Source organism: Diabrotica undecimpunctata, chromosome 6 (genome assembly GCF_040954645.1).
Source record: "Diabrotica undecimpunctata isolate CICGRU chromosome 6, icDiaUnde3, whole genome shotgun sequence".
Lineage (NCBI taxonomy): Eukaryota > Metazoa > Arthropoda > Insecta > Coleoptera > Chrysomelidae > Diabrotica > Diabrotica undecimpunctata.
In genome coordinates this window covers 20,637,640-20,655,687 of record NC_092808.1, presented here as the reverse complement: position 1 = coordinate 20,655,687, position 18,048 = coordinate 20,637,640, and the positions used below count along the sequence as shown (strand labels likewise).

The 18,048-nt window shown below is 33.1% G+C and overlaps 1 protein-coding gene across 1 annotated transcript; it reads left to right on the top strand.

The window, feature by feature from the left end:
* Positions 1 to 8,208: 8,208 nt before the first annotated feature.
* Positions 8,209 to 17,089, top strand: LOC140444783 (lectin subunit alpha-like). The gene is made up of 4 exons (XM_072536543.1): positions 8,209 to 8,347; positions 8,411 to 8,472; positions 14,198 to 14,306; positions 16,788 to 17,089. The coding sequence occupies exons 1-4, from the start codon at positions 8,278 to 8,280 to the stop codon at positions 17,018 to 17,020; spliced, it is 474 nt and encodes a 157-aa protein (XP_072392644.1). The 5' UTR covers positions 8,209 to 8,277; the 3' UTR covers positions 17,021 to 17,089.
* The last annotated feature ends 959 nt before the right edge of the window (positions 17,090 to 18,048 follow it).

Genomic DNA, 18,048 nt, shown 5'->3' with positions numbered 1-18,048 from the left:
TTGATTGCACAGGATATATATTTGATCGTAGAGTATTTGGATTTATTTGTCTGAATATCCTATAGTAGAAGTGTATGCTTAAACGATCTTTAGAATATCTCTTGCGTTTATTTTTATGTTTAAGTAGACCACCCTTGTTAAAATTTGGTTTAGTGATACAATTCTATTGGCAATTTTTTGTTAATCAAGAAACCGACACCTACGACTGTCGATTCTTCTTCTCCATTGTAGTACCATAAGTGGTCTGACGGGAGTGTAATAAGATTACCTCCGTTCTTTCTTACTTCACTGATACCCACAATATCCTAATTAACTTTTGAGAGTTCTTTCCTTATTTCTTCTAATCTCTCCTCGATACAGAGTGACCGAGCATTATACGTGGCGCTGTTGAGGTTTATCTCTTTTAGTATTTTTTAATACCATTAAATTGTCAGTAATATAGTTCCTAATAATATAGTAATAAAAGAGTGAAAATTAAGAGCTGTATGTATTTTTTAATGCCACATCATAAAAAATAAAAATGAAAAATTTTGTTAATAAACTGAAAGAACAGTTGGTGTGAATCCCTTAGGGGTATGAAAACTCAATTACGATCTCTTCTCAGACCTATGGAATACACATATAAAAGTTCAAAAAACTCGGTCAAGCCATTTAGATGGGGTATGGCAACTAACTCTGTAACACTAATATGACTTTTAAAAAATAGGGGTTAGTAATTGTGTTTAAAATTAAGGGCTGTATATACTTGTTAATGCCACATCATAAAACAATAAATATAAAAAAAAATCTAAGAAGAATTGGAGTGATTATATATATATACATATATATATATATATATATATATATATATATATATATATATATATATATATATATATATATATTTATATATATGAAAATGACTAAGTTCTCGGAAAGAACCGCATTGAGAAAATAAAACTCGAACCATTTTGGAGTCATTATGCCACACTATACATGGTAAGACCGGTTATAACTCGACACTGAGGAATAGACAGATTGAGACCTCATTGATCTTTGACGGTTCTATATGTATATATATATATATATATATATATATATATATATATATATATATATATATATATATATATCCGGTAGGTATAAGAATAGGTCGTAATCTCTTTTTCATACCTCTAGAGGTAAGGGTGATTCACCCCAATTATTCTGTTATTTTTTTAACAATTTTTTTTTATTTTTATTGTTTTATGATGTGACAATAGCAAATATATACAGCCCTTAATTTGAAACACAATTACTAACTCCTATTTTTTAATAGCCATATTAATGTTACAGAGTTGGTTCCAATACCCCATCTAAATGACTTGACCGAGTTTTATGAACTTTTATATGTGTATTCGATAGGTCTGAGAAGACATCGTAATTTATTTTTCATACCCCTAAGATGTGAGGGTGATTCGCCTCAACTATTCTTTCAGTTTTTGAACAAAATTTTTCATTTTAATTTTTTTATGATAGGTATGGCATAAAAAAATACATATAGCTCTTAATTTTTACTCTTATATTACAATATTATTAGGAACTGTATTACTGACAATGTAGTGGTAATAGGAAATACTCAAAGAAATATATGGTGTTTAAATACTAAAAACCCGACCACTGTACACCAACTCTACTCCAAAGTGGGTCAAAAAGGTAACCCTCAACAGCAACACATACAATGCTCGGTCAGTCTTTACCGAGGAAAGATTCCGAAGAAATAAAGAAAGAACTCTCAAAGTTAATTAGGATATTGTGGGTATCAGTGAAATAAGAAAAAAGGGAGGTAGTCTTATTAAACTCCAATCAGGCAACTTATGGTACTACAAAGGAGAAGAAGAATCGACAGTCGTAGGTGTCGGTTTCTTTATTCACGAAAAAATTGCCAATAGAATTGTATCACAAAACCGAAGTTCAACAAGGACGGTCTACTTAAACATAGAAATAAGCACAAGATATATCTTAAAGATGGTTCAAACATACGCTGCTACTACAGAATATCCGGACGAATAAATCCAAATAGTCTACGATCAAATATATATCCTGTACAATCAAGGAAACTCCTAGCCGCTTCTTAATAATATTTGGCGATTTCAACGCCAAAATAAACACCAAGGAAGAAATAATAATGGGAAATGTTGGAAGCGAAGGCAAAAATGATGGAGGCAAGTAACTTTCCTTTTGGAAAACAATCTATTAAGTAAACAGGTTTTTTTAATAAAGAAAAACCACAGAAAATAGACATGGGAAAGCTCTGATGGAAAAACAAAGAACGAAGTCGACTATTTCTTAACAATCAAAAAGGAATTATTCAAAGATGTAATTGTATTAAACCTGTGTTAAAACAGTTTAGTACAAGCAGTGATCATAGCTTCTTAACAACGAAAATAATGATACCTTTCAAAAAAGAAAGACTTAAAAAAACAAATAAGCAACAAGTAAAGAGAGGGACAAGACCAACTAATATTCAGGAGTTCTAAAAATTATCCTGGTAATATAAGGAAGACTCGAATGATTGTAGTTTTTTCGGGCAGTTTTGAAAATTTGTAAACGTTCTATTACATCATTGTGTCGGTTTTTTTTTCTTTATTAACCGCATCAACTACTTGGAGTTATTAGCGGGAGGACATAATATACAACTAATTAAATTACAAACAGTCAGGATTTGCACAGGTGTATATTACAATTAAGTGGGTAGGTTTGTAGTACAATATTTAAGTTAAGATTAATTTCACAATATTATGGTGTTATTAGTAACTAAAGTAACACCTGTTCATATATTAATATAAGTAAATTAAACTCATTTACAATTTGTTTAAAATATTAATCCGCTATTTTGATCTAATAGCCCATTAATTTAAAAAATTGTAGATTCAATCCTTTGGATTGATGTTGGATTTGATCTGAGAAATATATGAAGATAGACTTTTAGATAGTATAATAATACGATATAATCAATACTAAAACACATTTCAATAATATAAAATCAATCACATAAAAATAATGATGATATCTATGATTAAAAATATTTTAATAAAATAAGTTGCACATAATTTTAACAGGTGCAAAAAAGTTAAAGTAAATGTTTGATTAAAACAATAGATAGATTAGTATATATTAAAAAAAAGTCAAAGATAATAATTGTTCCAAATTCCATCTCAAGGAATAAGTAGTTTCTCAAGTGCCGCAGTTTCCATCTAAGATAATAAAACTGTTGTTTATGTAATTATTGATAATTAAAATCTTAATAATTATTTTCTTACAGGTTTTTTCTTATATCTTTGGAATTTGTTTCATCTTCCTATCGATAGATATCACTGTGCAATGAAATAGGAAAACAAAAAAAAAGCTTTAAATAAGTAATGCATTAGACTACAATTCCACTATTTGGAAGAGTGATTCATCGTTTAAACGCTGAATATTCTCAAAATTAAATGTACACAGCGGCCCTCGAAAACTACCCTTTTTTTAATTGCAATTTACGTTTTCTCATAAGAAATTACACAATATATAAGTAGTATATTTATTTGTGCTTCTCTATAGAAAAATTGACCAGGAGTTGTCGTACAGTGTAGCCAATTCTTGTTCACAAGTAGTAATTATGGTCATACAAAACCTGTATTCGTCCACGCAGCGATTATTACCGTCATAAAAATACTAAAAAACATGATTTTTTCAATAGTAAAAATTAAGCACAAAATTAAGCACGTAATTAAATAAATTTTATTTATATGTTCCGTTTCGTTACATATTTAAATTTATAAAATAAAAATCGATATTTTAAATCATTATTTTTCAATTGTTTGGCAACTTTGGAATTAGCGACGGAACTCCGTTCCAATTCCGACCCACAGAAAGCCGTAAAACTGGTTTTTACCGAGCAAGTGCCCATCAACAATCGTTCATTTACATTGGCGTTTCTGAGGGTAGTGCATGTGTTGCATTTTGTGAATATATTTTATGCGATAAGTTTGTGTTATTGATAAAACGTGTTATTGATAATACGAGTGTTATAGTTTGTCGTTATTAGTAAATTTTTAGTTATATTCTGTAATTATTTGGTTTGAGTTTTATTGGAGTTGGACGAAAAACCGAGTTGTTCCAAGAGAAGACAGCAAAGTACTAATGTTGATTCCAAAAATGAAAAGCCGCAAAAGAGACAGAAAATGTTAACGTGCGAAGAGAAGGTAATGATACGAAACGTTTATGAAGGAATTGTCGGCAGAAAAATGGCATTAAATGATAGCCAAGCGGTCGACATTTGTAGCAGTTTAACAAAAATATCCGTTAGCTGTATTTATGGTGTACTTAAAAATTGTGTAGTAATAAATTGTGAATTTGTCCTGAAAAAATCAGCACAAATTCACAATTTAATACTACAACAATGATGGTTGCTACTGTTAAATTATTTTAACTTTAACTTATTCAAATTTTTAAATATTTATGGCTTCTGTCATATTTAAACACAGACATTAACTTACGATGACTGCTCTGTTCGAACTTCCGACCTAACATGTCAATTTTGTCATTCAAATCAGTTGCTATCATCAAGTCCTCGTAGACACTTCCTCTCAGGACCAGCAACCTCATATAGAGTCATACGTCGCCATGTTACCATATCCACTGGTAACTCTAACATCATAAAATATAATACCAAATAATGTAATCCAAATTGTAATAGATAAATTTTAACGGGTTTTTACCCTTATATTTAGTGGCTTAAAACATGTACACCTAGTAAGTATTAACCACATTTTGTTTTAACCTTGGTCATAATTTTAACTTCATGTTCTTTTTAATTAAAGTGGTTATATACTTTTTAGGTCACTGATGATGGAACATGGTTTCCGAAAACGTTTTGTCTGCATCACATAGCCCGTTTGGGTTTTTAATTTATATATACCTTGTATAAAGGATTTTTACTTAAATTTTTTTTAATCATGTTCCCAACCTATTTGAGAGGGAGGATGCGTCAGTTATTAATGAAGTCATCATCTTACTATTTCTGCAAAAAACCAAATGCCACATTTCACATTCAAAAAATCTGACAACGTAATTAGAGACACAACTATAGTTGAAGAAAAAGTAGATAGTGGAAGCAATTGAGAAAGATCGCCACTTTCATGGTCAGATATGATACCATAAAGTCATCATATCATTGTGAAGGGTAAAACACAGGGGAGGAGAAGATAATAGGATATTTTGACTACGAAAAGTTTTTAAGGACATTACTCCTTGTTATGAAATGATTCTCCACCTTTATTTAGTAGTTCTGCGTGGACATTAACTGAGCCTGAGGCTTTTTTAGTAACAATGGTCCTGCCCTTTCTCCCATTAACATTGGCAAAGATATTTTAAGCTCAACTAACTGGTACTGGTTTTATTCGTGTTTTGTTGCAGGAGTTACGTTATCCCTTACATAGATTATCCAACATAAATTTTTTGAGAACTCGTGGTAGAGTTACCTTTTCTCCTTTCATTGTCGGTTTCAGAGTTTTAACATTGTTTAAGGTTTTCGTTTCTTCAAGGAAGGGACACTCCTTTTTTTTCGGAGTAATGGAAGTACATATAATAAAACGTGATGAATGATGTGGGAGCTGGGGTTCAGAAGGTGGCGTGTTTGTGTGGAAGATGTGTTAAAAAGAGCATAAGAGGAATTTAATTGATTTGTGCCAAACATGTCAAAGGAGGTACTTCAGGGATAACCAGCCATATAATAGGAACGGCTCTTAATCAGCATTTTTGGCGTGCAGTAGTTAGCTGGTGGGGGTTAATTCTAAGATCTCAAAATACTCATTAGGGAGTTCATGTCCAGTGTTGTGGAGATGTTTAGCTGGAGGGAACGGAACTTTTCTTTGAGGAAGCCTGGTGAGTATTTGCCCTCATCGATTGCAAGGTGTCTTTAATATTTGCTTTGCTTGGTTATTCGAGCCTGTGATGGTTCGAAGGACATACCTCCTGATGAGGGATAGGATTCTGTCCTTAATAGGTGTTATGTTTGCCAGTGTGTGTATGTGTACTGATGGGTATAGCCTGCTCCGCTTCATGCAGAATCTGAGGATTTTTCTTTCGATAGTCATGATGGCATTGATTTTGTAGGTCTTAAGAGAGGTGTAGATGCATGTCTTGTATTCGATGATAGGTCTAATGAAAATTTTATAGGTGTGCAATAAAGTTTTAGATGACATTTTGCCCAATTTGCCGGGAGTTTAAACCTCCTTCTCACCCTGTCAAGGGTACCTTAAATGTCGGTTTTCCAGTTGAGAGTCCTTGTAAAATGGATTCCCCATTAGAAAACCGAGTTTATGAGAATAAAGTCCCCCTCTAACAGAGCTATTCGGCCCCGGATATCGCGACAATTTGAAGATTTAAATAAAATTAGTTGTGTTTTGGAGGGATTTATGGTCATCCTCCATTTATTGCACCACCTAATGACTCTGTCTAGATAGTTTTGCACTCTTTCGAATACAGACAATTGTCCACGCTCTCTGTGTGATCCCAACGTGATCCCGTATGCTGTGGGCGGGGGATGTTACTCTTGTAGATTATGTATAATATTGGGACAAGAATTGAGCCCTGGGGCACTCTAGCTTGTGGAGTGAAGAGTGTGGATAAGATATCGCCTACTTTGATCCTTTAAGGGTGTTAAATTCGTTATAAAACTGTCTAGAATGCGTTGTTCTATGGTTATTCTTAAACTGTTTGACGAGGGATTTGAACAGAAAGAGATAGTGGGAGTAGCCTTGATATACCTCACAGCGGCCTATGATACGATAAACCACAGAACCTTGCTAACTGAGATCTATAACACTGTGCTTAACTATGACCTGGTAAATATCATTAGATCACTGTTGTGTAATAAATGTTTCTACGTTGTGCTAAATGCAAAGAAGAGCAGATGGAGAACCCAAAAAAATTGCCTACCTCAAAGAAGCTGGAGCCGTCCTTATTTAATATCTACACCAACGACCAACCAATGCACCCTCAGACTTAGAGTTTTATCTACTCTCACGACCTTGGTATAGCCGTAAAGGCGAAAACACTCACACAAGTACAGACGACAATAGAAGATAATTTAAACATGATGTCAAGTTACTTTAAACAAAACTCATTAAAGCCAAACCCTACTAAAACCCAAGTATGTGCATTCCATCTTAACAATCAACTGGCGCATGTAAAACTGAATGTTTCTTGGTAGGGACAACGCTTAAAACATACTGATAGGCCCAAATATCTTGGAGTAATACTAGACCGGTCACTAACGTATAAATTCCTCTGTCAGAGCACAAGACAAAAGGTTTCTGCTAGAAACAACCTTCTCCGGAAACTTGTAGGGAGCAAGTGGGGTGAAAACCCCTAGGTCTTGAAGACAACAGCTGAGGCCTTAACTCAACAGGGGAATATGCTTGTCCCGTCTCAGGTAGATCTAGGCACGCCCAACAAGTCACCACGGCGTTAAATGAAACATGTCGAATAATTACCGGTTGCATGAAGCCTACCCCCCTACCCCTAATGTACCGGGTAGCTGGATTCGCATCACCAGACGACCGTAGATGCGCTTCACAATATGTGGAGAAGTTTAGGCAAACTTTCGATGAAAGGCACCAATTATACATGTTTGACGAACCGCCAGGAATAAGCCGACTTAAACGAACCACCCGAACTGTTCCTCCTACATCCAGAACGACCTAATGGAGAACCTGGCGGACACTCAATCGCATACGCACAGGTGTTGCCCCTGTTAAACAGAACCTTATTAAATGGGGCATCAAGACAGACAGCAAAGCACTTTGTGAATGTGGGGAAATACAGAACGTGGAGCACCTGAGAATATGCAGACTTTGCCCATCACAGTGCACCCTCGATGATTTATGGCTCACAAATACAAAGGGTGTAGACGTAGCCCGATATTGGGCAGAAAAACTGTAGTCGGATCCAGACACAAAAAAGTTAAGTCTTAAATTGTTACATTCTTGTTGTCAGTTTGTTCTGTTTTTCTTCTCAAGATTCTTCTAATTTGTGATCTAGTTATTTAAAGAAGGCTTTTACCAAATATAATAGTGATTATTTTTGTTTATAAGTATCAGAATTTAAACCTTTAAGATTTCTAGTTAGATTAGAGATGTCGTTAACTAATTAATAATCATGAAAATCTAAATAGATAGGATTCTTATCGAGAAAGATGTATAAATAAATTTGACTTGCTATAAATCCTACACCAGTTTTCCTTTTAGATTAAAACCGTAGTACAAACCAAAAATGAATAAAGAGTGTTTGATAGTGACGATTTTGCTAATATCTGTACAAGCTTTTAATGTACCAAATAACGGTAAGATTTAAGATTAATAGATACAGTGTATTATATACATGTAACTAATATATTAATTTTTAGCATCGACACAACACAGATTTAAGATAAATGAAACAAGTTATGTAATTGAACTAAATGTTAAAGTAAGTGCAAATTTACATTATAATATTCTACATTTTATCCCTTTTTTTCTATTAATTTTCTATTAATTAATTTTCTATTAAATTTCTATTAAATATAATTAATTAATTATATTTTCTATAATTAATTTAATAATAATTAAATTAATTTCTAATTTTTTTCTATTATCTTTTGTGAATATTGGCAATAACTATCGTCTACATAACTTTGTTGATAGCTCCTCTGAAAATTTTCATAGTCGTCATTCCCGCCCACTCTTTGATAGGGCGATTTGTAATTAGGATTAGGTTAAGTATTATTTTGGATCCCAATCATAATTATTATTCTCAAGTAATTATTCCAAACAAAACCACAATTCAAATTTTATTTTATTTTGTAAGTACAGAAGCAAACTGAAAGTGCAAAATTGTAACTTATTGGATTAAAAAACCGAAAACCGGTTTTTTTGTCCGGTTATAACCGCCAGGTTAAACCGTAAGCAAAAAAAACCGGGATAACCGAAAACCGGTGTTTTGTCAAAAACCGCCATCCCTACTCTTTGATACCCTTTAGCAACTATGCCTTCTATCTTACAAAGTCAACTGAATTAGTTAGTACTCCTTATTGTGAATCATACGCCACAAGTATGACAACTTTCTAATTTTCACAGTACGTATAACTTTCAGAATCTTTGTCATATTTTAGATTATGTTGTTTGTGACATGAGGAATGTATGAAATTTTGTGCTTTATTTATTCTTCATTTCTTCCAACTGTTGCCCATCAATAATGACATTAATATATCAAGTGAACTATGACACTTTGGTTTCAATATAGATTATCTTTATGATTTTACTGTCAATGTGCTTATCCATAAGTATCGATATAGTTTTTCCTTGTCTTATTCTATCAAAAGTTTTTTCGTAGTCAACAAAACACAACTGTAGGTCAACGTTTACATCCCGACATCGTGAAATCAGTATGATGATGGCAAATAGCCCTTCTCGAGTACTTGTTTCATTTCGGAACCCGAACTGCGTCTTACTAATCTCCTCCTACAACTTCTCATAGATTATCTTATGTTTTGTCTTTAACAGTACTTTTAAAGTATGATTCTAAGTCTTCGTGTTCTGACTCAGTAAGAGTCAAAGCACTCTTTTGTTGCTTGTTTTTAGGAATGGTTATAAACGCTGACTTCAGCCACTCTTGCGGTATTATTTTCGTATCATACACCGTGTTGAATAAATTTGCCAATATTTCCAATTTATCCTCTTTTACTAGTTTTATCAGTTCTACACGTATTTCTACGTGATCCTCGGTCTCTTTAAAGGATTTAATTCTTGTATCTCCTGCATTTCACCTCTTTCATCTTGGAAAAGTTCTCTAGCGCACTCCTCTCATCTTCTTAATTTCTTAAGTAAACCTATTAGCAGTACTGTTTTCTTGTCTGTTATGTGTACTTGCTGTCTTTTTTGACCCATTCTCTTATTTTTTGTGCATATTTCTCATATCACATTTTGTTTCTAATTTTTCTATCTCTTTACTTTACTTCATCAAATACATTTGCTTAGCTGTTTTGATTTTTATGCTTTTGTAGATTTTTCCTGTTTATTATTTAAAAATAATAATTGTATTTATATGAAACGATTTTATAACGAGAATTATTATAAAAATTTAATATCGATTTATGATTAAATATGACATTTATGACTTTTAAATTTTGGCAATTGTTACGATTCCAATCTTTTAGTAACAGACGTTATTCTGTGACGCTACCCGTGGCGACGTCGTCTTGTGGCACTAGTTTCGTGACGCTCACCTCACCATATTACTGTAGAGAAAAATAAGTAATACAACGTCAGTATAGAAGCTTCGCTTCTAAAAATTTTAATTAATCACAGAGGAATGCTAGGTATGGAATAGAAATAAATTAGGAAAAAAGCAAAATACATGGAGATGAGGGAAAAATCCTATTATTCCATCTACTGTGCTTTAGATAAACAAGACTTGCATACTTAGTAAATATGTGGTGCCAAAATTTGATAGATGGGAGCAAAATCTACATAGAAGAATATAATGATATTTAAAAGAGAAGCATATCTGGAACAGAAAAACCAATAACGAATAAATCCAATTATATAGATAATAAAAAATTGCATTACTTATTCAACGATTATTATGGATCGTAAAGGCAGCTAGAATGAAATAAAGAGACTTCCCAAAGAACTAATAAGTACTAAAACTCGAAGGTTAAAAAGCGTAGCAGGTAGACACTTTTCTACGATCCTGGTGGAAAATAGGTCTACTTCAGGGAAGCGTCCCTGTCCACGCGAGCCATGCTTTGCTCTCAATTTCTTACTGAGAGAAATCATGTCCCATTCCTCTATTCTTCCAAAATCTAATTTCCTACTTCCTATCTCTCCGAGATGGTAAGACTGAAAATAGACATCTTGGGGATGAGTGAAGTAAGATGGCCTGGATCAGGATTACAAAAAACAAAACATGGATACATATACTATTCAGATGGAACCGACCCAGAACATCAATATGGAACTGCTATATTAGTCTCTAACAAAATTGCTCAATCAGTCACATACTTTATCCCTCTAAATGATAGAGTAACAATGTTGAAATTACAAACAACTCACAGAAAACTAAATATTATTCAAGTCTATGCTCCAACAAGTGACAAGTCAGACGAAGAAATTGAAAAATTTTATAACAACATAGATGAAATAATGGGACTGACAAAAAGAGGTGAGATAACGATGATCATGGGTGATTTTAACGCTAAAATTGGTCCTGGTGCTGAAGGAGACCACATAGGAGCATACGGTCTAGGTACCAGGAATAATAGAGGGGATAGACTTGTACAATTCTGCGTAGAAAACAATCTGGTCATAGCCAATAACTTCTTCAAACAACATCCTAGAAGGCTATACACATGGAAATCACCTGCAGACAGAAAAGACAGAATTGTTAGAAATCAAATTGACTTCATTTTGCGCCATAACACCTTTAAAAAGTACATACAATCTACGGAAACATACCCTGGAGCTTATATACATAGCGATCACAATCCAGTTATAATGGATTTTAGATTAAAAAGATTTCTCAAAGTCAAAAAGAAAACAGTGACAAGAAAAATAGACATCTCACAACTGAAGAACCTCAAACAGAAAAAAGAAATAATTATCAAGCTTGAGGAACAAATAAACACGATCGAAAATTTGGTACAGATAGACATTAAAGTAACATGGACTGCTCTAAAAACAAAAATAACAAAGATACAAGAAAAAGACATCTGGTTCATAAAACACAACAAAAAATAAGAATAGATAACGCAAGAGATCATAGACCTCATAAACGTAAGACGAAAACATAAAACAAGACCAATAGAATACGAGGGAATCAAAAAAATCATTAGAAAAAAGTGCAAGGAGGCGAAAGAAAACTGGATGTGAACAAAATGCCTAGAAATCGAACAACTTAAGGAAAAATCCGACCAGAAATAATCAAAGAAGAAGTGATCCACGCAGTAAAATCTCAGAAAGATGGAAAAGCCACCGGTCCAGGCAATATCAATGTCGAAATACTGAAACTAATTGCAGATAACGAAAGTAAAAGCCTAGACTTAATAACAGCACTATTCAATAAGATATATGACACAGGTAAAATACCAACAGACTGGCTAAAATCAACATTCGTAGCATTACCAAAAAAATCGAATTCCTCACAATGTAATGATTATCGAATATTAAGCTTGATGTCTTATGTCTTTAAAACTTTTCTCAGAATCATCCATATACGAATTTACAAGAAGTGTGAGTTCCAGATGAGTAACACTCAATTCCGATTTCGAAACGGGTTGGGAACACGAGAGGTGTTTTTTGCTTTAAATGTGTTAACGCAACGATGCAGAGACATGAATGTAGATGTATATGCATGTTTTATTGACTATCGAAAAGCATTTGACTGCGTTAACCATAAAAAAAGAAATCGAAATTTTGATAACAACTGAAGTTGACGAACAAAACCTGCGAATTATCTCAGAACTATGTAGATGTATATGCATGTTTTATTGACTATCGAAAAGCATTTGACTGCGTTAACCATAAAAAAAATCGAAATTTTGATAACAACTGGAGTTGACGAACAAAACCTGCGAATTATCTCAGAACTATACTGGCACCAAACGGCAACAATTGAAATAGAGCACACAACATCCGAAGATATACAAATCCGACGAGGAGTGGGACAGGGTTGCGTCTTATCACCACTACTGTTTAATTTGTATTCAGAGTCTATATTCAGAGAAGCATTAGACGAGGTCCAAGGCGGAATTAAGATTAACGGAATCAGCATAGACAACATCAAATATACTGATGATACCGTCTTAATAGCAAGCAACTCACCAGAACTATAAAATATAATAAATGCGGTAGTTCATCACAGCGAAATGTTCGGTTTACATCTAAACGTTTCCAAAACTAAAACTTTAGTATTTTCAAAGACACCAATAAACGTACATGTGTATGCCAAGGGTCAAATAATAGAACAGGTAAATTCCATAAAATATTTGGGAGCAATCAATAGTCAGTGTAATCCAAAAAAAGAAATCCTATCAAGAATCGAACAAGCAAGGAAAGCATTCATGAGCATGAAAACATTTTTTATAAGATCAAACCTTAGTCTGCAGCTTAGAATCCAAATGATCAGTTGTTACGTTTTTCAGTCTTATTGCATGGCCGTGAAAGTTGGACAATGGACTCTGAAATAGGAAAAAGAATGGATGCCTTTTGAGATGTATGTATATATACAGACGAATGTTGAGGATTCCATGACTACAAAGAGTTACTAATGTTGAGGTACTTCGTCGCATGTGTAAAGAAAAAGAGTTGCAAAGAATAATCAAAGAGAGGAAAATGCAATACTTGGGTCATGTGTTGAGAGGCAAAAGATACGAATTACTTTAAATTATACTGGAAGGAAAAGTACAGGGCAAAAGATCAGTAGGAAGACGCCAGAACTCGTGGCTAAAAGACCTGAAGAAATGGTTCGACCGCTCATCCGCAGAAATATTTTGCGCAGCAGTTTCCAAAACTACAATTGCCATTTGGATCGCCAACCTTTGAGAGGAGACGGCGCCATGAGAAGAAGAAGGTTAAAAACCTTGCAGAAACAGAAAGATATTGATGAAAACTATAGAATTCTTGGATGTACCTGTTGCAGTTTCTTCGTATTGTCTGTCTGTCTAGCAATTTGTCTATCCGTGTGTTTCTCTATCTGACTGCTACAACGTATAAAGAAAAAAAAATAGAGTTTTAAAATATAGTAACCTGGTTCTTATTGATCCAAGGAACAACCTTATTGAACATGTGTGTGTGTGTGTGTGTGTGTGTGTGTGTGTGTGTGTGTGTTTGTGTATGTCCGTATGCGTGTGTATGTATGTGGGTGACATTTAAGAATCCTGTCAGGTCCTTTGAAATGGTCCTTTTATTTTATGTTCTTTTTAATGTTTCATTTTAACTCATTAAACAGTTCTAGTTGATTCTGAGAAGCCTGTTGTATATTATAAACTTTCTGCTGACAAAGTGCATAATATGTATATAGCTGTATTTGACAAAGGTCTAAAAGATCGGTTATTATTTTATTAAATAAAAAGGATCCTGTTAGTCCAATATAAAAATTAATTTCTTATAATAAATGTTATTCGGCTATGACTATAAACGTGATTAAAACATTTTAGGCAAATTTCTTTTCTGCTATACAGTATTGCAATTTCAATAATATGCAACTAGTCTCTGTGGATACTCTGGAAGAAAATTCAGAACTTTATACGCAAGTATCAAATATAGGTAAGTTATGTAATTAATACCCAATCTTAAATGTAATAGAAGGGAGTGCAAAAACCATTGCACCCGAATTTTTTCACTCATATTATTTCATAAATCTTAGTGTCGGATTTTTACACTACACGATGTATCAAATGACAATATCATATGAGATTGGTTATGATTCCTGGTTTCTATGGTGGTTTAAAAAATCATGTTTATACTGAATGATAAGCAGATTAAATACCATATACTTTGATGATAAGTTGTGACTATGTTGTGACTTTGATATAAGCGACAATTAGGTTCGGTTGATTTTTCTTTTTGTTTATAGTCATACAGTGTGTCAATTTTAAAACTTAGAATGGGCTATATCTCAAGAACAAAAGCTGATATCGAAAAATGCTTGAAAACGTTTCTGGGATAGTAAGTGGGAACCAAAATGACATTAAAGAGAACGAACCCCCATCAACCCCCTAGGCCCCACCCACCACAACCAAAAAAGTTTAAATTGCAAACCCCTTGTGATACATTATTATAAAAAATGCTATCCAATGGAATAAATAATATTTATACAGGGTGAAGCAATAATTGTGACACTTTGGGTAAAATGGAAAATTTAATGAGATTTTTTTGTTGAACTACAAAGTTGCTAAAAATGTCAATTCAGTAAATGTACAAAGTGGGTTTCGTTGTTTTGTAAACAATAATACAGCCTATTTTCAAATTCTGCACGAACTTGAGGTATCCCCATAGAAAAAAGTCAGGTGGCGGTAAGTCTGGTAACTTCGGTGCCCACTCAATAGGACCTCTTCCAATCTATTTGTTCGGATAATTAGTATCCAACCAGTGTCTAACTGAGCTGCGTAGTAAGGAGATGCTACATCTTATTGGAAGTGCAGCAAATCTTTGTCTAGAGCTAGAGCGTCCTTTTGGTTTTTTAATTCATGCACAATTAAAGGTTCGACGGTGTTTTCCAACATATCGAGATAAATGTCGCTACTTAAATTGCCTGGTATAAACAAGGGGCCAATTATCGCGTTGGCTAATATCCCTGCCCAAACCCGTTTTTCGGGATATTCAGTGAGATCTTCTCTGAATCGATGCGGCTTCGCATCACTCCAGTACGGACAATTTTGTTTATTTACATTACCATTCAACATAAAAGTACATTCATTAGTGAAACAAATAATTCTTAACATTCTTGGTTCAACGCGAATTCTTTCAGTCACGAGTTTACGAAACTCGATTCGTCGGTCTGGATAATCATCGCCTAGTTCTTGAAGAATTTGTGTTTGTACGGGTGAAACTTATGTAATTTCAACATCTTTCTAACCGACTCATGTTCAAGTCCTGTCATTGCAGATACTTCACGTGTTGATCCAGTATGGCTCTATTGCAAAATTTCCAAGGACCTTAATTTGGGATGCTTAATTCAGTAATCTTGGGGCATGCCTTTTTTATTTTGCACTGTGTAACTAAAATATTTTGCCTACCATAGGGTAAGATTATAAGGGGTGGAAAATTGGGACAGAAATTTATGGGGGTGGAGATAGGGCAAGCAAAATAATCGTTACTTGTGCGAACTGCACTCAAGGTTTGTTAGGAGAGCTGGGGTCGTGGATAAGTAAATGACAAGGGAATTGGATTGGGACAACTACAAAAAAATGAAACAAAAGGTCATGAATCTCTTGGGACAAACAAAACAAAAAGAAATAGGAAACAGGTAACACCTCTAGTAATTTAAAAAGGACGCCATTTCGAGATACCTAATTAAAACTATTACAACAGCTAGTTGTAACTATCGAAATAATTATTAGAAATGCAAAACATATCTTTTTCAAATGAAACTCAAAAAATGGTTAGTTAAAAAAATAAACAAAATGTTAAGTAAAAAATTTTACCTTTATTGTGTCTTACCACAAACAGTTATAAAAATAAGACAATACAAAATTACTATATGCATAGTTACCAAGTACAAAATATAAAGAAAAACTTACATGTGTCCTATCTGTTTACAATGGGGAAATGCTACAAAAACTTTTATTACATGGAGGTTAACTTTTTTTTAAAACAAAAAAAAGTGAACATTAAAAATAATAAAACGAGCTGTCATAAGTTAACATTAAATTTAAAAAAAAAATTGAACCAATAAATTGACAGCTAAAGTCAAACCCTAAAATTTTACAATTTATTAATTATTACAAATCCTTTATGTTATGAAAGCAAATTATTATTATTAAAAAAATGTCTGTCTTTACTTTAAATTTTAAACAAAAGTTACCTGGATTTCACTTGAATAAATAAATTTATTTGTAGTGAACTGATGATGCTTTTAAAAATAAAAGCGAAATGTATTCGAATAAATCAATAAAGTAGTTGACGATATTTGCTAATTATTGTATATTTTTATATATATATATATATATATATATATATATATATATATATATATATATATATATATATATATAGTTTTAATTTTTTCATAATTTTATGTTATAGTAAAGAGTTCCTTCATGTTTTGGTCTTCGGGTAGTCTTCTAGGAAGTGATCAATCAACCTGGATATGGATGTCAACAGGAAAAGCAATTAACATTAATGGTTGGAGAACTGGAGAACCTAATACTCAGGAACTACTAGATCTATGCTTATCTTTATGGTCTCCAAAAGATGAAAGTGGCTGGTGGATAGCTCGTCCATGTACTAACGAATATGCAATTATTTGTGAACAATAGAAAAATTTTAGAATAGTTTATTATGTAATGTAGTGCAGTGTGATGTAGAATAAATAATTCACAAAGTAACTCAATGCAGTTTTATAATGTATGCCACAACGTATCACAAGTTAAAAGATAATAATTTTCGTTGATTAGAATCGGATATATTGCAACTTTTAGAAATTTTAATTTATGAATTTAGTTTCTGAAATTGTAAAATTGTTTGGTTTTTAAACCCTTTATCTTTGGCGCATAATGGACGGCTCATTTTTAACGAAATCGTTTCATTTAATTAAACTAACGAGATAAGAGCGATGCATGCTAGGTATAACAGAGATCAAAAAAAAAATAGAATGGGTCAGACAGAAAACCCAAGGTTATTGGTGTAACCTATGGAAATAAATCTTTAAAATGACAATGGGCGGGACATTTAGCGAGAAGAACTAACAATAGGTGATCCACTAGAATTACACTGTGGTATCCAAGAGGCGTCAAGAAACCAAGAAGACGTCCAAATTTAAGATGGGACTATGACATAAGAAAACAAGTCGGTACAATATAGCACAGAAAAGCGAATTTTAGATAATAGTGGGCAGATATGAAGAATGAATATGTAAGGGAGGCTACACCATAATCGGTAGAATATGCTGAGAATGATGATGATGATGATGATATATATTTATCAATATCAATTGTATGACGTAAGAAAACGTAATATAAGAAAAAAGAGTGGATGACCGAGGAAATTCTAGAGTTGATGAATAAAAGGAGAAAACAAAACCATCAATACGATCCGCTATAAACAGCTTCATAACCAAATAAGAAGAAAAATTAGGGAGGCTAAAGAAACCTACTTCTCTGAAAAATGTAAAGAAATAGAAGAACTGCAAAACAGATATGACAACTTTAATCTACATAAAAAAGTCAAAGAACTAGCCGGAGTGGGAAGTAGAAGAACCTCGAATATATTGCTCGACAAAAGTGGAAATATTATATTGGAGACAGAACAAAAATTACAACGATAGAAAGAGTACATCGAGGAATTA

What these genes read in the sequence shown, in the direction of transcription:
- LOC140444783 (XM_072536543.1), top strand. Translation starts at nt 8,278, where the DNA reads ATGAATAAAGAGTGTTTGATAGTGACGATTTTGCTAATATCTGTACAA. An exon ending in TTTTAATGTACCAAATAACG is followed by an intron (nt 8,348 to 8,410) that starts GTAAGATTTAAG and finishes ATTAATTTTTAG; the next exon opens with CATCGACACAACACAGATTT. An exon ending in TACGCAAGTATCAAATATAG is followed by an intron (nt 14,307 to 16,787) that starts GTAAGTTATGTA and finishes TTTATGTTATAG; the next exon opens with TAAAGAGTTCCTTCATGTTT.